Below are 20,814 nucleotides of genomic sequence, written 5' to 3' on the forward strand. Positions count from 1 at the left end.
CTTGTCAGGCATTAGTTGACTGTTTTTGGGCTGTGGGTTCCATCCCGTCGATCTGTCTTTGTGCTGAGGAACGGAAACAGATCAGCTGCAGACACTGTCCAGTTCTGCCCATGCTCCCCGTTGCCCAGGGACAGTTCTTGGGGATCGGCAAGGAAGGACTCTTGCTAGGGCTGTTTCACTGTCCTGGCCTCAGCCTCCCTGGCAGTCTGTTTTCAGAGCTTGGTTTGTTTACCCAGGTGGGTGAGTGGCAGCCCATGGGGACCAGGCTGAATAGCAAGGGAGGGTGGAGGGGCCAGGGTGGGGCAGTGTGCTGGCCTGTGACAGGATGCAACTCCAGCCCCCAGCGGCATCTGCAGTTGGAGTTGCCTGATGGGCGTGAGCTGCTGGGAGCTGGGCCTCTGCCCCTTCATGTGGGATCAGAGCAGACTTCCCCAGTTGGGGTGCCGTCAGCCTCCAGGCTCAGACCCTGAGTCTGTGGTCAGCGAGCCAGCGTCTGGCTGTGTTGGATGCTCCGTAGCTGCTGCCACAAGGGATGCCTCTGGAGGCCGGGGGCGGAGGGGTCTCCTGTCTCAGGGCCACTCTGCTCCTCCCTGAGCTAGGCCCTCAGACAGTGTGTCATTTTGTAAAGGAGGCCCCGAGAGGGGAAGGACCTCCCGTGACAGACCCCACAGGGTGGTTCATACAAGGAATCTGGGATGTCATTTTGACGAAACGGCGGAGAGACTCTTTAACTAGTGACTGTCTCTCGATGTAGCTTTGGAAATTCGAGGACAGCTACAGCAGCATCAGTGACTGTGCAGGTGAGGGTCCCTCGGTGCTGGTGGCACAGCCCCCACCCAGGAGTGAGGAGGGGACAAGGTGTGGGGGAGGGGCCCGGAACCCTGCCCTCAGGTCCGCCTTCTTGCAGGGCGCCGGTCATAGCCCCATTCTTCAGGGTCCCCCATTCTTCAGGGTCGCCCAGGGCGGCAGGGAGCACTGCGTGTGAGTGGCCGTCACTGGAGCCGCTCGCCCTCCTCGCACCCTGCCCTCCCCCTCTCAGGCCCATCCCTGGGTGACCAGGCCCCCAGTGCTCAGGAGCCTGCCACCCGAACAGACAGGGTCGTCACTGCATCACAACTGAGTCAGTTCAAGGATTTGGTCTCATTAATTCTGAGTAAATAACTTAGTTCATCCTAGCACTGATGTGGGGAAAAGCAGGATTGTGTTTTAGTTCAAGGGGACCATGACAGCAGTCCCAAGGCTGCGGGTCCCCCGGCCCCACACCCTCCACCCGTGGAGCCCAGTGTGACGTTTAGGCCGTGAGCTGTGAGGAGACAGCGCATCCTCCCAGCTGCGTCCACTCAGGACAAAGCTACACTTGAGTCAACTCAGGTCATCCTGAGGGTGGAGAACAAACACTTTATCTTCAGGTCACACAGGGTTTTAAGTCTTGATGCACCACACACACAGCAACTCCTCTCCCACGGGCCCGCACCTTCTCCTTTTCTGATGCTGCCAAATCTAATACACCTCCCTTAATCAAGCTGTCAGCCCCTCCAGAGAGGTGACCCTGGACAGTTTCGGGCTGGGAGGGGGTCTCGGGGTGAGAGTTTGGTCAAAAGGAGCAGATGCAGAGGAAGAGAGAGGGAGCTGTCAGCCAACACTGCAGGGCTGTGGCTCCTGCATTCCAGATCACTCAGTACAACTCGCAGCCCTTGTGTAATAAACTACAGCGACATCCACCTCCACACTGTGTTTTAATAAATAGAGCAGATTCATGGAGTAGACCTTAAATCACATTTACAGACACTTCTTAGTCCAAACAGGTAGGCGAGAAGCTGCTGCTGCTGGAAGGGATGAGGCCCACATGCACTGGAGGACTGAGTCTACCACCCTACCGCCTGTAGGCTGGATGGTGGAGCCCAGGACAGCAGGAGGTGTGGGACACGCATGCACCCACACCTGGCCCTGCAACTGCGAGCTACAGAACAGTGGGAAGTTGTGCTACTTTGAGACAAGCTAGAGGAAGGTTCCCTATCGTACTAACTGAGACTCCCATCATTACCCATTAGTTGGAGAACATTAGCTACAGAAGAGCATCCACTGACAAATAAGGGCAGAGAACAGCAAAGAGGAAGCTAAACAGGCCATCTTGTTTCTTCCAATGTCAGGAGCGTCCACATTACGCACTTCCTGCTGGCTTAGTCCAAAAACTTCCTGTTGGTATTTGCACCAAACAAGGCTCCCCGCACTTCGGGCATCATCTGTGAAGAATGGAGAACTTCTGTGAGGCAGTGTGGCCTGGCAAAGACCCACCTGAGCCTCAGCTACAGGGCCAAGGACTTATCCCAGCAGAGGCCGAGAGAGATGTGACAATCACACCTGTGGGCTTCAGGCCACTGCTTAATGGGGACAAAGAGAAGCAACAGAAGTCACCACGATCCAGGGCTTCCGTCATGTCCTGACGTGGGCAGAAGATACGCTCTCTCAACAGACAGAGCACCCACCCTGTGCCGAGTAGAAAACTGACAAGGCAGGTACATGCCGCGGCGTCCACAGTGGCAACTGGAAAACCCCAAGGGCCCAACCTCAGGACAGTGGCTGCCATCCGCGTGTGGTCAATGCAACCTTGGAAACGAAATTTTCAGTTTACCTAGTTTTACAAATTTACCTACATGTGCCTGGTGGTCAAGCAGACCGCACCCCTGGGAAAGGCCCCATACCTGGGACAGCTCAAGTTTCCTGACCGCTTCCTGCAAACATGGGAACACGTTGAAGAGCCTGGTGCCCTGTGGCAATTCCTCTAACAAGCAGCAACTTGATTCCTGTCACTCCTGCTGGGGTGTGGGGTTCTGGGGCCTTTGTTAAGCATCTCCACATATAGTGAGATCCTAGACAGACAAAGCCCTTTTTCTAACCCCACATCCACCCTCATGTAAATGGTATCTTCTCAGCAGATGACACTAAATGTCCAAAACTCCATTCCTTTTAAGAAAATGTCAAAAAACGTACAAAGAGCGACAATTCTCAAATACCAACCAATGACACATTCTCCGCATCACCTCAAAGTAACCACAGGTCAACTGAGAAGTGTCTCCACACTCACCTGCTGGGCTATGAGGTCCAGCCGACTTTCAAGTGTGTTGGACACCTTGATCTTGCGGTCCCCATTATAGATCTCAACACCGCCAGCTCTACAAAGAACACAGGAAAGAACTATGTGTATAGATCTAAGAAAAATACAGTTACCTTCTTCCTCTTGAGTAGTGGCCAATAAACACACAATCAATTTGAAACCGTAACTCATCCCAAGTAACTGTGCTAATTTCACTTTGTTAATTCCAACAACTTGCCCCTCCCTAACAGAACAAAAAGGAGGATTTTGTCCCCATTTGCCAATGAACAGCCCCAGTCCTCATCTGATCCAGGCTCCAGTCAGCAAACCCCTCAGGGGTGAAGCGTCTCTGTTTAATTCTGGAGTAGATGCTGTAACATCCAGGGTATGTACTGTCTGACTTTTCTAAGTGTCCAGACTCAAAGCACCGGGAACAGTGGCCCTGACTGGAACCTGCTCTTTACCAGACCTCAAACTGCTCGTTGGTTCAATCTCCGCCCACCGCTAATTAGCCATCAGCAGAGTGGCTTTGGATCCTGAGCCCTGGGTCAGCTCCGCATAGACGTTACCTCACTGCAGCTGCCAAGAGCTGGAAAGCTACAAGGGAACAATGCCCTGGCCTCCCCGCCCAGGAGTTCCTGTGGCCAACCCCACCGCACCCAGTCGTCAGTAGAAGCACCACGAATGCTCAGTCCACACCATGGAGTCCACCAGCCAGACATGGCTACCTTCCTGGCCAGAGGGAGCCATCCCCTTTCTCAGCATCTAGTCACACGTGGACCGAGCTTCAAGTTCTGGGTACAAAATCTGTTCTCCTTCTTGGCAGTATGAACCATAAGAAGCTGGTTCACAGGGGGAGACCAACAGGCGCTGACAGGAGGCACAAACGAGTGGGGTCCCTCCGCGCTCCAGCACACTGAGCCCAGAGGACGGTCCAGCGTATGGCTGTTTAGGCAGCCAGAGCCACTTGCATGTCAAAGGCAGAAACACTCCTTACATTTCCTCAGGCAGGTAGGCCTCCTGATCAATCTGGACATCAACATCTCTTTTGGTCGCGACTTTGTACACAGGGATTGCTTTTTGCACTGCAGCCTAGGGAAAAAAAAAAGAGGTTTCATCAAAAACTATGCAGGAACCACAGGAGATGTGGGTTCGATCCCTGGGTTGGGAAAATCCCCTAGAGAAGGAAATAGCAACCCACTCCAGTATTCGTGCCAGGATAATTTCATGAACAGAGAAGCCTGATGGGCTACAGTCCATGGAGTCACAAAGAGTCAGACACGAATGAACAATTTGACCACACACACAGAACAGTTATCCTCAAAACCAACAATCTATATAAGCAAAGATATTCCTACTTATTTTTCCAAGTAAAAGAACAGATGTATTGCTGGTGGTAATGTGAAATGCTCCAGGTGCTGTGGAAAATGGTACCATAGACCTTCAAAAAATTGAACACAGAATTAGCACAGGATCCAGCCAGTCTACTTCTGGTTATTCATCCAAAGGAAGTAAAAGAGACCATATGTGTGTTATACACATGTTCACAGTAGCATTATAAACTGTCAAATGGTAGAAACCACCCAGGTATCTGTAAATACAAATGAGTAAGTAAAATGTGGTCCATAGATTCAGCCTTAAAAAAGGAAATTCCAACTCTGGCTACACCATCAATGAACCTTGAAGACAATATGCCAAGTGAAGTAAGCCCATCACCAAAGGACAGGCTTTGTATGATTCCTGTTACAGAGGCACTAGAGTAGTTATGCGATACAGACAGGAGCAGGATGCGGCTGCCAGGGGCTCATGGAGATGCTGTTCAGTTTGGAAGATGTAGAGTTCTGAAGAAGGACGGTGGGGACAGTTGCAGAACAGCGAACGTACTTAAAGCACAGAACTGTATGCCTAAAACTGGTAACATTGGTAAATTCCATGCACTTTTTACCACATTTTAAAAAGGAGTGAGCTGGGGGAAGGGGTATAGGATAAATGGAAGAGGTTCTAATCTGACTGCAGGTAACACCAGGTGTAGGCTCCAACAAGACACTAATAACATCATGAAGGAACTTTAGTCTTTTTCTGATTGTATTACCAGCTGAACAGTTTTACACATACGCTGAACTCTTCCAGCTCCTCAGATCTCACAAAGTGCCACCACGGAGAGTGGATGCCAATCTGGCGGCACCCAGACCCAGCAGCTTCACGGCGACACCCACCAAGGTGCACTGCCTCACATCTAGGTGGGTGGCCGAAGCTGGGCTCCGGGTCCCTGGCACAGCTCACTAGCTCACAGTGGAGATAAAAATGAACACTGTTCCCCACCTGGCGGTTTCCTTTGCTAGGAGACAAGTGACTTGGGGCAGCCACAAACAAAGCTCTCTCAACTTTGCCTGACCGCAAGCTACAGGGAAGAATGACCTGAACTGAATAGCTGGCATACAATCAGAGCTGGGGTGGGGGTTCTACAACCTAAGGATCCTTCTATGCCACCGTGTGCCTGCCATGGCCTTGGTCCTCCCTGGGGCCAAGGTCTCCTCCCTTAAGACAGGATACGGAGAAGCTCCTCAACACTGGCCTCTGGGACTGATGCTGTGTTGTCACCTTCCTCGTACCTACTTTCCTCCTCCAGGTGTAAGACAGTATTAAGTTAGCACTAAGCCCTGCTGCTCTGGGAGTATGCCAGTTCTAAGTGGTCTTGCCTATCCTCGGCTCCAATCCAGTAAGTACCATTCTTATTGAATTTTCAGACTATGGTATTACAAGGTCTCCAGGAAGGGAGGAGGGTACTAACGTAGCCTGCAGCATGATTTCTTTGAGACAGTAAATCAGAGGCTTGGGTACACTGAAGTCAGAATCTCCAACAAGTTAAGACTCTTCCAATCTCCATGGTTGAGCTGTCATTTCATACCCAACATGTTGATCTTTAAAAAGAAAAAGGATTTTTTCAAACTCTACCTTCACCAGAGGGAAATCCTGTTTCCTGCAGCGAACAATCATCCGGGGCTCCAGCAACTGGTACAAACCCTATTCAAGCACAAAAAGATGCAATCAGCAAAAACTATAAAATAAAGCAACAGCGAACAGAATGTCTTTATAATTCTCTCACAGAGTTGGGGGAAAAGTCTTAAGTTACCCCAAAGAGGGCCTACATAGCACAATAACATAGGAAGACTCTGGTGTCACAAACCAGATGAATAAACCCAATGCTCTCGTGATGGGAACAAAATACATCAATTAGGTTGAGGACAAATACTGTTATTTAAACAGCTGAGCAGGAAACAAAATCTATACAGCCCATGGTCTAAACCTCAATACCTAAAACAAGCATTTCAGTGGTGAAATAAAATTAGGAAGGTTTACAGTCGGGGGTTACAGAGAACCAGTAAAAAGATATCAGTCTCATTCAACCTGCGAGACACCACCATCCTCCCAAGCATCTCCTCGACAAGGCAAAGAGCCAAGATGAGAACACAGGAGCTGTGTGTTCAGAAGGCGACACGGGAGGGGCACAGCTGGCTTCTCTCACTGTCAGTCCTGCAGGTGTGTGGCCGTCTGTGGTACATCTGACCTACAGACTTACCTGGAGGACTAGTCCATCCAGCAGCACTTGGTACCTGGTTGTATCTTTTACCACTTTGCTGAGTCTCTGTTTTGCTTCATTTAGTAGGTCCTACAAAGGGTGGGAAACGAAGTTATCCAAGCACCTGGGTATTCAGCTCAGAACCCACATGGGGCTGGCCCCAGCTTGTGTCCAATCAATCCTCACTTTATGGCTGTGTTTTCAATCCACAAACGTTCTCTGAGGCGTACAGTAAAGCAGATGCTGTGTTAAGGACACAGGCACAGAAGAAGCACTATCTCAGCTCTCAGGGAGCTCACACTCTAGCAGAAGAGCCCTACCGACTGACACAGAAATACGTGATACAGACTGGAAAAGCAAGTTTCAACATTAAGACAATCATTTAAAATGGTTCTGTTTTTATTTAGAAAAAACAGTCTCTGAACAGAGAACAAAGTGTCATCAATGTTTACCTGTAAGGAGGCTGGACTATCAATGATTTCAAATTTATGTTAAGTTTGTATTTTCTAATCATCTGTAACAAACACTTGCTTCTTTAACAGAAACAGACATTAAAAGGGACTATCAGGAGACAAATCTCACATGGTTGTAAAGAACACACTGGAAATTACTCTGTAAGTGATAAGCATGTATTGGTTTACTGGCTAAAAGTGGACCCAGGTAAAGGTAATACCCCTCAGTTCCACTGCTGTCCACCCAACACTGTCGGGAACATTCCATCCCAGAAAGCTTTCCATGCATCTACTCTACTGAACACAATCTCTAGAATGACTGTGGGGGATTTAAAGAGGAGAGGGAAGGTACATGCTCACCTAGAGACCAATCAGAATTTGGGAAGTGAGGGTGGAGAGAAGGAAATGGTTCTGTGAGTGAGTCACCCTTGACCCCACCACTTTCCAGGAACTACTGCCGAGCATTTTAAGCCTTCAGAATCTAGGAAGCTTATGGCACAAAGATTTACAGCATTTGTGATATATGATATCTGGCTGAAAGAAACCTCAGCCCCTCCACACCAAGAGATCCCTCAAGCATGTTTCTTTATGGGTGGGCAGGGGAGTCTGGAGACAGCCTTACGCTATGAGAATCAAGTCAACCTGTAAAGAGTAGTGCAGCAGTTTATAAAAATAACCCACTATGAAAAATCTGGAAATGGGTAAATGAGTCTTAATACCGCCCACAACTACAATCAAGGGCACAGGAAGTTGAAAAACTGAACTCCAGCTAAGAAAGCTAAAACCTAACTGAAATAAACTGTATTGTCCCCTATCTAAAGCATTCCTGTCCACTGAGCAGACATGCCCTACAGGTGAGGACGGTAAGTTATGAGTAGTAATGTTACTAGCCATCAAGACTCCAGTGATACTCTGATTCTAAACTCAACTTCTGGCTGTAGCTTGATGCCTCATGGAGAGAGGTGTAAGTTACTGCCTTCATCTCTCAGCCTACAGATCAGCATTATTTTTGAGAGCTGTCCACCTGAACCTGCCTCTAGGTTCCTGAAAATTTAGGACTATGCTCCTAGAAAGCAAGAAACTAACACCTGACTATGATGATGACAACACAACCATGTTTCCTTGGTCCTTCCAGGTGTGAACAGTCAGCTGGCCTTCAATCACAGCACCAGAAATCTCTACTTCAGGGACCAACAAATCGGAACTTTTAAAGGTTACTTGTGTTCTTTATCTCCCAACAACAGGAACAGTACCTTACAATGTGTGAGGGTTAGGAAGTGACAGGAGAAAACGGTTACCTATTCTGCACGAGGCCCTATACAGTCACTTTTCCTACATGAACCTTCAGGTGTATGCTTTCCCCATTCTATTAGAAATGAAAGGTTCAAAGAGGTTAAAAAATGTACCCACCTAACAGCAGACAGTGGTGAAATACAAACTCACACCTCACAGAGATTCCCAAGTTTGGGCTCTTACACTGGAAAGCGTCAGGGCAGGCAGGGGGACAAGGTCAAGAGTAGAGAAGAATAACCAAAGGACGATGCGCTGCGGGCAGAAGAGCTCGCCTGTTTGCTACCAAGTCCTTCCATCTGCTGTCATCATCCTTTCCTAGCCAACTGCTTGACAAATCCCCGGCCTTTCATAGTTTGATTCTATGAGCAAAGCTGGAAAAATAAATGTTTTAAAAGAGCAAAATGCACTGAAACATGGACATGTTGCCCTGTCCCCAATCATCTCATAGTTGGGGTTCGTGACTGGGGTTTGCTAAACTGAAAAGTACCCAATGACACAATGTTAGGCTGCAAAGTCCTAAGGAAACAAGTGCTTTAGAACAACTAAATTAGAGCAACATTTATTTTCACAAAATTCTAATTAGCAAAACAAAAGTTCACGTTGTGTTCTGCAATGTTGCATGTTACAGAATAACTGCATTTGCCATCAAAATGCTAACAGTTCAACAAAACAAGAAAAAAATAGAGTTCTGTCCCTAGCTGCTGCTTATTCTCCTCCCACGTGACTGCTTTCCCCATGTGTCCTTAGCAATGTCTTGTTTTCCTGGCTGTTAGGCTCGAGGCTTCTCAGGTTGTTGCCTGACTGTGGAATTCTACATCCACAATGGTGATGAGCTCATCCACACACACAGAATGGGCTTGTGAGCTGTCGATAAGCCAGCCCCAACCTCTCTCCTAAACTCACCTGGTCTTCTGAAGCCATTCAAATGCCAAGATTCATCACATTCTCCACCTGCTATTCCTCCTGTATTTACCGTCACCTATCCAGGTGCCTAACCTGGTAAGAAAACCTTAAGTCTTTTTCGACTCTTCACAACCTGCAGTTACCAAGTCCTACAGACTCCAATCTTTAAGAATCTGTGGACAAGGCTCTGGCATTCTCTTAATGACCACTGCTGCCATTTGATCTAGGCTTCTCTGCTTCTTGACCTTCAGATCAAAGTTAAGCCATAACCTCATTTTCTCTCCCTACATCACCAGTTCTGTTTCTCCAACACAAACCTAATCCTACAGCAGTACTTCTCACCACACTCCTTAGATGCCCTGCAACAAGATTACTCTGGGCTGCTTATGCCCGATGAGAACACTGAAATCTCTGGAAAATGAGGCCTGGAGTTGGCATTTTAACAAGGCCCTCCATGAGCTCTCCATGCCTATTAAGAGTTAAGAGAAAAGGTCAAAGGATACGTTCCACACTCTTGAGCAGGCATTCAAGTCTAACCAAACCCTGGTGTCTCTCTCCAGCCTCAGCTCCTATATTCCCTGCTCTTCTGGACAATTCCATTTCCCGCTCGTGTTGTCAATTCCTAGTTTTGGTTCATGCTGCTCTCTCCAATTCCGTCTCCAAGCTATGACTGACTTAATTCTTCATGGTCACACTCAAAAGGCTGTAGTGCAGATACAGTCTTTTGTCTCGACTCCTGCAGGACTGAGCAACACAAATCCCCACAGCCCACACAGCTGCCTCCCTCAAGGGGAGTGAAAACTGAAAGATGAAGTTGGTACTGAAGCAGAAAGAGATCGGGGTGTAAGAAGTTTAGCAGCAGATCAACTCGGGCTCGTCTGTGCCGCTGTGCTGTGCTGTGCTGAGTCGCGTCCGACTCTTCATGACCCCATGGCCTGCGGCCCGCCAGGCTCCTGTGTCCATGGGGAGTCTCCAGGCAAGAATGCTGGGGGAGGTTGCCATGCCCTCCTCCAGGGGAGCTTCCCAACCCAGGGATCGAATCCAGGTTTCCCACACAGCAGGTGGATTCCTTATAGTCTGAGCCACCAGGGAAGCCCCTGGCTACTCTGGGGTCTATTAAGTGTTAAGGGAGTTACTTTTTTCTTTACTGGAGTATCATTGTGTTTAGAATGTTGTGTTAGTTTCTGCTGTATGTTATAGGACTCTGCTATAGTTTCTGCTGTTATGTTATAGTGTCCTCACACTTGAGGCACCCTGGCAGACATTTCCATCTGGAAACTTCCTGGCCCCTCAAAACAGGTCCAAAGTCATCTGATTGTTGTTCTCAAAAGAGTCTGGGGACTTCCCTGGTGGTCTAGGGGCTAAGACTCCAGGCTCCCAATATTGGGGGTCTGGGTTTGATATCTGGTCAGGGAACTAGATCCCACATGCTGCAACTAAGTGTTTGAATGCTGCAACTAAGTCCCGAAGCAGCCAAATAAATAAATAAATAAATAAATAAATAAATAAAAAGAGTCTGCTCTCCTGACTTCCTATTTCATTAATGGAACCACTACTCTTCTGGCAGCCAGGCCTGAAATTCAGGATTTGGTATCAGCCTTAAAAGGAGGCGGCGGAAGATCAATCCACAGCCAATGTCCACAGTGTCCTCCTATAAAATGCATCACCACTGACAACCTATTCGGTCCTTGCTGCCATCACACTAGTCATGTGACAAGACCAACATCTTAAGATATTTGTGCTTCTTTAGTCATCTAAAATGGTATGTCTTCTACTTAGTCTGGTTTTATATTTCCAGTTTTACAGCTTTTCCACATTGGGCCTATTCATTAATATTTATTCCTAATTAGTTACTGCTGGCATGTGGAAAAACTATCAATTTCTGTATATTCTCTTTGTAGCCAGTCACCATTTTGAACTAATCACTAGTTCTTAGTGTTTTTCGGGTGTTGTATTTTTTTAGTATACAATCGTAGCATCAAAAAAATAAGTTTCTTCCTTTCTAATATTTGTCTAACTTATCTCTCCATTTGTTAAGAAATCTAGAGCCTCTGTAATAACAATATGAGTAACACTGCATATAGAGGCATCCGTGATCGGTTTCTGAATTTTCCTTTTTCATTCATGCCATGTCGTTTGCAGGATCTTAGCTCCCCGACAGGAGATTGAACCCAGGCCCCCTGCAGTGGAAGTCTGGAGACCTAACCACTAAACCAACAGGGAATTCCCTGGTTTCTGAATTAATTCAAATTCCTTCAGGCTGCCTGACCTAAGTGTATGTTTCTGCCCTGTCCTTTGGATGACAATACTCTCCAGATGGTTCTGTGTCTAACCTCTTCCCTGTTAAATTTAGTCTACATACTTATGAACTTACATCATGAACCCTATATATGATATTCTTCATAAAATAAAATGAAAACTTCAACACCCTTCTACTGAAAGCACTCAAAAGTTCCTCACGTGCACTCAGGGCCCCTGTGTTACTCCATTCAGGCTTTCCAGCCTCAAGTCCCCATCACCTTCAGACACTCTACTGTCCTCCATCATGAGTCATGTGACCCAGAGGAGTCTATACTTTCTGTCAGAGCAGTGAGTCTTTGAAAATGGGTCACATATGTTATTCATTTCTTTCTTTATTGCAATACCTAGTGTAGTGATTTGCTAACCAAAGGTTTTCTCTCTAAAAATCATTTATCAAGTCCTTAATCCAATATGAACTAGTGAATTCTCAATAATAGACAAACATTTTATAATATTATAACTAAAGGGACTAATTACTCACTGTGATAAGGTCATCTCTCGCTCTGAGGACTTTGAGCCTTGCTTGATTCATCAAATTGGACATCTGACTGCAATAGGCATGGAAAAGTATCATCACTAGAGCTGCAAAGAAAAAAATGTACAACCTTCTCCAGATACGCAAATACCTCTCTCTGTACAGACCCAAATAGAACTCCCTGAAATACATGCAGTGGTTTATACCCACCTGTTCTCAAATATTACGGAATATTTATTGAGTGCTTACCAAGTGGCAAGACTTTATTAGTTATTTCAACTGTATCTTTCAGTAATCCAGTGAGGCTTCCATGTTCCCAAGTGAGGAAAGGGAAGTTAAGCAATGTGACAGAGGTTAGATAAGCAGTGAGTGGTCCAGGTAAAACCAGAACCCGTATCTGCTGACCCCAGTGCACCTGCTGGACCCTCTCAGCCCAGTGATTTTCAAAGCTCACATTTTCTTCTGCTGCTCAATCTGCTTTTCTTTCTTCTCATAATATTCCATAATCTTCAGTCTTTGGGTTTGCACAAGACGACCTTTCTCAATGTTGAACTCTTCTTCTGCCTACCAAGAAATTATTATTATTTCATTATACAGATTTGATGATTTTAGTTTAAGCTGCTGGTGACCAGGGTATTTGCTTAAATTGATTTTATTCTGTATCTAAAACAAAAAGGAGAAGGCAATGGCACCCCACTCCAGTACTCTTGCCTGGAAAATCCCATGGACGGAGGAGCCTGGTAGGCTACAGTCCATGGGGTCGCTAAGAGTCGGACACGACTGAGCGACTTCACTTTCACTTTTCCCTTTCATGCACTGGAGAAAGAAATGGCAACCCACTCCAGTATTCTTGCCTGGAGAATCCTAGGGACGGCAGAGCCTGGTGAGCTGCCGTCTATGGGGTCGCACAGAGTTGGACACGACTGAAGCGACTTAGCATAGCATAGCATAAAACAAAAAAGTGTTATGACTCATCTTCAAAGATTACTTCTCATTCCTTTTATTTAAAAGGAAAGATCAGTGATTTTTATCATAAATGAAGCCAAAGAGTAAAAATTTAATCAAGGATAACAGTACCCACAAACAAATTTACAAAGTATATAATCAAAAGATTCTGTATATGAAAAAGATACCGAATTTGGAGTTAGAAGATCTGAGTTACTGTCTAAAAAATTTGGTCAAGTAATCTCAGTCTAAGTGTCTTCCCTTATAAAATAAAAAAATAAAAATAGTATTCTTTCCTTGTCATTCAAAATCTAACAGTCCTTTTAAAATGATAAACTATATAAATTTGAGTTATTAGTTTTTTTAGTGTTAATTATTGAGTAGTTACTTTTTACAAAGGCCATCTCAGTGTGTCAACTGTCTATGATTTTCAGGCAGTAAGAAATTATGACTTTGGAAGTTAGCTAAAGTTACTCATTCAGATGTTTAATGCTTTGCACAGCTACTGGAAACTTCATGTTCTAAAATAAATGCCTAACAGTTTATTACTACACCTATCACAGGAAATAAGTACAGATGATGGCATCATGAGATAAGACTACTTTAAAATAAAAATGCATTTAGCAGCTGAAACATAAGCGCTATTATTTATTTGTCCCAGAGAGAAATAAGGAAACTAGTTAAACAAGAAACTGCAGTGCTCAGATGGTCATCAAAACAATATTAAACATGCAACAAGGATATAGTGTACAGCACAGGGAAATATAGTCATTATAGGTACTACTGCAGAATAAATTAAAAGAACAATGAAAATTAAGTATTAGATAGTATATTCTGGCCTATTTTGATTATACCTAGAGAAAAGAACAATTTTACATAATGTATACACATACTATGCAACTCAAAATTGCTCTGTTAAGCAATGTTATTCAGTACTAATTAGGAAAGCAAGATCATATGAAACTCTGGTAACTTCTTTAAACTAGACAATGGAATCTCACCTTTGCATCAATTTCTTCTGCTTTCTCATTGGCTTCTTGTTCAATAAAAGCCATCATGTGCTTAATCTAGAAGAAGGAAAAGGTTATTTTATTTTTGAATGACAAGAAAATGTACCTTTTCTGATTCATTCAACAATCATTTACTGAAGTGCATTTCCCTTCTCAGGTAAAGTTGTAATGTTGCCATGTTGTAACAAATCCAACATAGACTTTGAAAATGGTCCACATCCAAAAAAAAAAAAAAACCCAAACTTTTTAATAGGAAATAAATACAGTAATAAATGTTTATAAATGCTAAAAGACACTGGCCTCCAGAGGTAAACCCTGATTCAAACCTGCGTTATCTGCCTTTATCACTCCTGCTGGACCCTCTGCTACTAGATCTGACTAGATCAGCACAGCCCAGAGCAAAACACTCATTTTAACCCCCATCAGAGAAGCCCGTTTACAGTCAACAGGGACACACCGTGCCTCTGGGACTTCTGACAAGAGCAAGTCACCTGCTTCAGGACATCTAACTCCACCCCTAAGACAGAAAAATCTGCCTTTACACTTTTCTTCTTCCTGCTAAATCTACTAGGTTTTACCCTTTTGCAGTCAGATTCCTTGGCAGATTTGCTGGAATAAATGACCATACTCCTCCGACAGGAAAAGGAACATGGACAAATACTTGAATACAGTGGGGGGAAGGAATCAGGACACCCAGGACCTTCTACGCGTCTGGTCTGTGCTTGGTGCTTAGCCCGGTCACTGCCGAGAATTACCGGGAGCGCAGGCGTCGCCCTGATGGAGACCCCGCGGAGCGTGTAGGGGTACAGACCACATACATTTCTTCACTCTTACCATTTTACAGAAACAAAAATGCCTTTGGTTTTCACCACGGCTTTACCTTTATAAGGTATTTTTCCTGGGGAAGCCTTAGTTCTCGCTCTATCCTTACCAGGGGCAAAGGGCCGGGGCCGGGGCGTGACCACTACTAGCTTGTGTGGAGGGCACCATGTCCTTTCCCACAGCGACGCTCAGACGCCGCACGGGCTGATGCTCACGCCCGCACGGCTCCGTAAGCACCTGGTGAAGACGCCTTAACCTTCCCCACAGACGCTGTTCTTGCCGCCTTCTGCCGAAGATGCACTGAAAGGGAGACCCTCCGCCCTTCTGAGCGCTGATTAGGTAACGAATAAAAGCAAAGACGTTTCCGAGGAAATGGAAATTTCCAAGGAAGAAACACCGAATTCCTCACATAACAAGATTCACAAGACGGTGAGTAAGCGTTAGTCAGGGTTCTCCTACAACTTCAGAAAGAAGGGGCTGACTTCTCTAAAAACCTGGCCTGAGCACCCTTCCCCGAAGGCCGAGCCTGGACGCTCAACGCCCGCCCGCCCCGCGAACGACGAGGCGACGAGCAGCGACGAGCAGCGCCGTGACCCCCGGGCCAGCCCCGACCCGCACAGCCCCGCGGCACGCCCACCGCCGACGCCCGGCAGCTGAGGCCGGGCCCCAGGAACCGGGGAGGCCTGGCCGACGAGGCCGCCGCGGGGCTCCCCCAGGCCGAGGATGCGCCCGCCTGCCTCCTGAAGGCCAGCATAGCGCTCACCTGCTTCTGCACATCGGCATCGCTAAGGGCCATGGCTGCAAGCGACGTGCGGCGGCTGACGATCGGCCGGAGCTCAGGCCTGACGCAGGAGACGAGCAAACGGCAGACGAAAGCCGGCGGAGTTCCCCGCCTCCTCGGTTTTGTGAGCTCGGCTTCCGGTTCCTGAGCAGGACGCCGGGCAGCCCAGCCAGTGGGGAGAGAGCAGCCCGGAAGTCCTGCCCCGCTCGCGTCGCCGACTCGTGACCCCTCATGGGGTATTCCCCAGTAGCCAGCTTCGGTGGTCAGATGGAAGGTTCGCCGTGAGGCGTCTGACTGTTGGCTGAGCTTTGTAGACTGTATTCTTTAAAAAAGTTTACTTCTGCCAGCCAGAATTTATTTCACTGTCCTGGCCCTAATGGAAGCAAAAGCGTCAATATTTTACTTATTAACAGGTTTTTAGAGGAGGTTTTTGGAGAAGGGAATGGCAACCCACCCCAGTACTCTTGCCTGGAGAATTCCACGGACAGAGAAGCCTGGGGGGCTACAGTACGTGGGGTCGCAAAGAGTCAGACACGACTGAGCGACTAATGCACACACACCGACAGAGGAGCTTTACATTTACAGAAAATTGAGCTCCCCCAAAACTGGTTCCCCTAATAGTAGCCTTTTGCCTTTCTGGGGTTCAGTTCAGTCGCTCAGTCGAGTCCGACTCTTTGCGACCCCATGAATCGCAGCACGCCGGGCCTCCCTGTCCATCACCAACTCCCGGAGTTTACCCAAACTCATGTCCATCGAGTCGGTGATGCCATCCAGCCATCTCATCCTCTGTCGTCCCCTTCTCCTCCTGCCCCCAATCCTTCCCAGCATCAGGGTCTTTTCCAATGAGTCAACTCTTCGCATGAGGTGGCCAAAGTATTGGAGTTTCAGCTTCAACATTAGTCCTTGCAATGAACACCCAGGACTGATCTTTAGGATAGACTGGTTGGATCTCCTTGCAGTCAAAGGGACTCTCAAGAGTCTTCTCCAACACCACAGTTCAAAAGCATCAATTCTTCGGCGCTCAGCTTTCTTCACAGTCCAACTCTCACATCCATACATGACTACTGGAAAAACCATAGCCTTGACTAGACGGACTTTTGTTGGCAAAGTAATGTCTCTGCTTTTTAATATGCTACCTAGGTTGGTTATAACTTTCCTTCCAAGGAGTGCTGCTGCTAAGTCACGTCAGTCGTGTTTGACTCTTTCCGACCCCATGGACTGTAGCCCACCAGGCTCCTCCGTCCATGGGATTCTCCAGACAAGAATACTAGAGTGGGTTTCCATTTCCTTCTCCAGGGGATCTTCCCGACCCAGGGATCGAACCTGGGTCTCCTGCATTGCAGGCAGACGCTTTAACCTCTGAGCCACCAGGGAAGCCAATAAAGTCTGACACTGTTTCCACTGTTTCCCCATCTATTTATCATGAAGTGATGGGACCACATGCCATGATCTTAGTTTTCTGAATGTTGAGCTTTAAGCCAACTTTTTCAGTCTCCTCTTTCACTTTCATCAAGAGACTTTTTAGTTCTTTACTTTCTGCCATAAGGGTGGTGTCATCTGCATATCTGAGGTTATTGATATTTCTCCTGGCAATCTTGATTCCGGCTTGTGTTTCTTCCAGCCCAGTGTTTCTCATGATGTACTCTGCATATAAGTTAAATAAGCAGGGTGACGGTGTACAGCCTTGACGTACTCCTTTCCCGATTTGGAACCAGTCTGTTGTTCCATGTCCAGTTCTAACTGTTGCTTCCTGGCCTGCATACAGGTTTCTCAAGAGGCAGGTCCTGGTATTCCCATCTCTTTCAGAATTTTCCACAGTTTATTGTGATCCACACAAAGGCTTTGGCATAGTCAATAAAGCAGAAATCTGGAACTCTCTTGCTTTTTCGATGATCCAACGGATGTTGGCAATTTGATCTCCAGTTCCTCTGTCTTTTCTAAAACCAGCTTGAACATCTGGAAGTTCACGGTTCACATATTGCTGAAGGCTGGTTTGGAGAATTTTGAGCATTACTTTACTAGCATGTGAGATGAGTGCAATTGTGAGGTAGTTTGAGCAATCTTTGGCATTGCCTTTCTTCGGGATTGGAATGAAAACTGATCTTTTCCAGTCCTGGGGCCACTGCTGAGTTTTCCAAATTTGCTGGCGTATTGAGTGCAGCACTTTCATAGCATCATCTTTCAGGATTTGAAATAGCTCTACTGGAATTCCATCACCTCCACTAACTTTGTTAGTAGTGATGCTTCCTAAGGCCCACTTGACTTCACATTCCTGGATGTCTGACTCTAGGTGAGTGATCACACCATCATGATTATCTGGGTCGTGAAGATCTTTTTTGTACAGTTCTTCTGTGTATTCTTGCCACCTCTTCTTAATATCTTCTGCTTCTGTTAGGTCCATACCATTTCTGTCCTTTATTGAGCCCATCTTTGCATGAAATGTTCCCTTGGTATCTCTAATTTTTTTGAAGAGATCTCTAGTCTTTCCCATTCTGTTGTTTTCCTCTATTTCTTTGCATTGATCGCTGAGGAAGGCTTTCTTATCTCTCCTTGCTCTTCTTTGGAACTCTGCATTCAAATGGTAATATCCTTCCTTTTCTCCTTTGCTTTTCGCTTCTCTTGTTTTTCACAGCTATTTGTAAGGCCTCCTCAGACTGCCATTTTGCTTTTTGGCATTTCTTTTCCATGGGGATGGTCTTGATCCCTGTCTCCTGTACAATGTCATTAGCCAATGTGTGTATATATATATATATATATATCCTGTATAATTCATTAGCCAACGCTGATGTGTAGACGAAAGCCTACAGTTTAATCGATTTCCTTAGCTTTCCTTTGTTGCAGATATTCAGCCTCTTCACCAGTGCCAGATTAAATCTCAGAGATAGTGTTTTTTTGTTCTTTTTTTCTTTTGTGTGAAGTAAAACTAGTTTTATTACTTTGCCAGGAAAGAAGGGGCCACAGCAGGCTAATGCCCAGAAAACTATCTTGCCCTGGAGGGGGTAGTGAGTAGACTTACATTGTTCAAGGAGAAGGGTGTGATTAGCCCATGGATATTATTCTGATTGGGTGAAGTCTGGGCCTCAGCATTATCAACCTTCTGGTTTTTCCCAGTCTGGGGTCAGTTAGAACTGGACATGGAACAACAGACTGGTTCCAAATTGGGAAAGGAGTATGTCAAGGCTGCATATTGTCACCCTGCTTACTTAACTTATATGCAGAGTACATCATGAGCAACGCCAGGCTGGATGAAGTACAAGCTGGAATCAAGATTGCAGGGAGAAATATCAATAACCTCAGATATGCAGATGACACCACCTTTAATGGCAGAAAGCGAAGAACTAAAGAGCCTCTTGATGAAAGTGAAAGAGGAGAGTGAAAAAGTTGGCTTAAAACTCAACATTCAAAAAAGGAAGATCATGGCATCTGGTCCCATCACTCCATGGCAAATAGATGGAGAAACAATGGAACAGTGACAGACTTTAATTTTCTTGGGCTCCAAATCACTGCAGATGGTGACTACAGCTATGAAATTAAAAGATGCTTGCTCGTTGGAAGAAAAGCTATCACTAACCTAGACAGTATATTAGAAAGCAGAGACATTACTGTGCCAACAAAGGTCTATCTAGGCAAAGCTATGGTTTTTCTAGTAGTCATGTATGGATGTGAGAGTTGGACTGTGAAGAAAGCTGAGTGCCGAAGAATCGATGCTTTTGAACTGTGGTGTAGGAGAACACTCGAAGAGTCCCTTGGACTGCAAGGAGATCAAACCAAGTCAATCCTAAAGGCAGTCCTGAATATTCATCAGAAGGACTGATGCTGAAGCTGAAGCCCTAATACTTTGGCCATCTGATACGAAGAACTGACTCATTGGAAGAGATCCTGATGCTGGAAAGATTGAAGGCAGGAGAAGGGACGACAGAGGATGAGATGGTTGGATGGCATCACTGACTCAAGGGACATGAGTTTGAGTAATCTCTGGGAGTTGGTGATGGACAGGAGCCCGCTGCAGTCCGTGGGGTCACAAAGAGTCGGACTCAACTGAGTGACTGAACTGAACTGGGGTCAATGTGCTGGTGGGCAGCGTAATGTTAACTTCTTCCACCTGGTGGGGGTTTCGGTATCTGCAAAACAGCTCAAAGGACAGCTCAGAATATTATCTATATCTCTTAAGGAAGAACTAAAGGTCCTTGACTTTGTTTAATGGCTAAAGTATTATTATTTTATCTTGCCTACTTTCCTCTCAGAACTTTCTCACTTTAAAAAAAAATTTTTATTTATTTTTGGTTGCACCCGATCTTTGTTGCTACACGCACAGCTTCCCAGGTGGCACTAGTAGTAAAGACTCTGCCTGCCAATGCAGGAGATGCAAGAGACGAGGTCAGGATGAGATGGTATTCACTCATTTGGATTACAATCCCTCCTCCCATTTCTTATCTTATTTTTAGCTGCACCATGCAGCATGCAGAGCTTCCCTGACCAGGATGGAACTCATGCTCCCTGTAGTGGAAGCATGGAGTCCTAACCACTGGACCTCCAGAGAAGTCATCCTCCTGTTAAGTCCTCCTCTTGTTTATTTTTACAATGTTGTGCAAATACCTGGGGCTGAAGAGTGGGAGTAGCAAACTAATACATGTCTTGGGACTTCAGTGGTGGTTCTGTGACTAAGACTCTGCACTGCCAACGCAGGGGGCCCGAGTTCAACCCCTGGTCAGGGAACTAGATCCCACATGCTGCAACTTAAAAAAAAAAAATCCGAGTGCCACAACCAAGACCAATCAAGTAAATATTTTAAAAAACAAAAAAAACTAGTACGTGTCTAATCATGTATGAAATTAATGTCTGGAACAGATGTGGCACTATCCAGATAAGTTGTGCTTTTGTTTTTTGGAAAACAGTGTGCTGATTGTTATGATTTATTATTATTTTCAGACATTAAAAAATACAGAAAAGTACAAAGAATAATTCAAATGTACATGTACCACCATCCAGACTGGAGAATTAGCATTTGTCACATTTGCCTTAGGGCTTCTCTTTTTAAATAAAAGAGAGTTACAGATACACTTAACATTCCCTTTTGTGCAGCCCCCCCTACCACCACCACCACAAGAACCAGGTAAAGTTCACAGAGTGAAGCAGAAGTGAAAAAGTTACTAGGAGT

The 20,814-nt window shown here is 46.0% G+C and overlaps 1 protein-coding gene and 1 non-coding gene across 5 annotated transcripts; both read right to left on the reverse strand.

Annotated features, from left to right (window-relative positions):
• Positions 1-1,717: 1,717 nt before the first annotated feature.
• Positions 1,718-15,774, reverse strand: ATP6V1E1 (ATPase H+ transporting V1 subunit E1). Of its 4 annotated transcripts, none has more exons than XM_081589910.1 (9): positions 15,639-15,774; positions 14,045-14,110; positions 12,553-12,662; positions 12,105-12,171; positions 6,675-6,764; positions 6,050-6,118; positions 4,092-4,186; positions 3,086-3,173; positions 1,718-2,243 (listed from the first exon to the last, which is right to left on the reverse strand). In XM_081589910.1, the coding sequence occupies exons 1-9, from the start codon at positions 15,669-15,671 to the stop codon at positions 2,181-2,183; spliced, it is 681 nt and encodes a 226-aa protein (XP_081446036.1). In that variant the 5' UTR covers positions 15,672-15,774; the 3' UTR covers positions 1,718-2,180. The 4 variants fall into 4 exon arrangements, with proteins under 4 accessions (XP_081446036.1, XP_081446038.1, XP_081446039.1 ...); XM_081589912.1 differs by lacking the exon at positions 15,639-15,774 and adding an exon at positions 14,985-15,624; XM_081589913.1 differs by lacking the exon at positions 14,045-14,110.
• A 1,184-nt stretch (positions 15,775-16,958) lies between these two features.
• TRNAC-GCA (transfer RNA cysteine (anticodon GCA)) lies at positions 16,959-17,030 on the reverse strand. Its single transcript has one exon. It is a non-coding gene; the product is annotated as a tRNA-Cys (tRNA).
• Positions 17,031-20,814: the final 3,784 nt, after the last annotated feature.

This window comes from Giraffa tippelskirchi, chromosome 4 (genome assembly GCF_054371585.1).
Source record: "Giraffa tippelskirchi isolate mGirTip1 chromosome 4, T2T-mGirTip1v1.2.pri, whole genome shotgun sequence".
NCBI classification, from domain to species: Eukaryota; Metazoa; Chordata; class Mammalia; order Artiodactyla; family Giraffidae; genus Giraffa; species Giraffa tippelskirchi.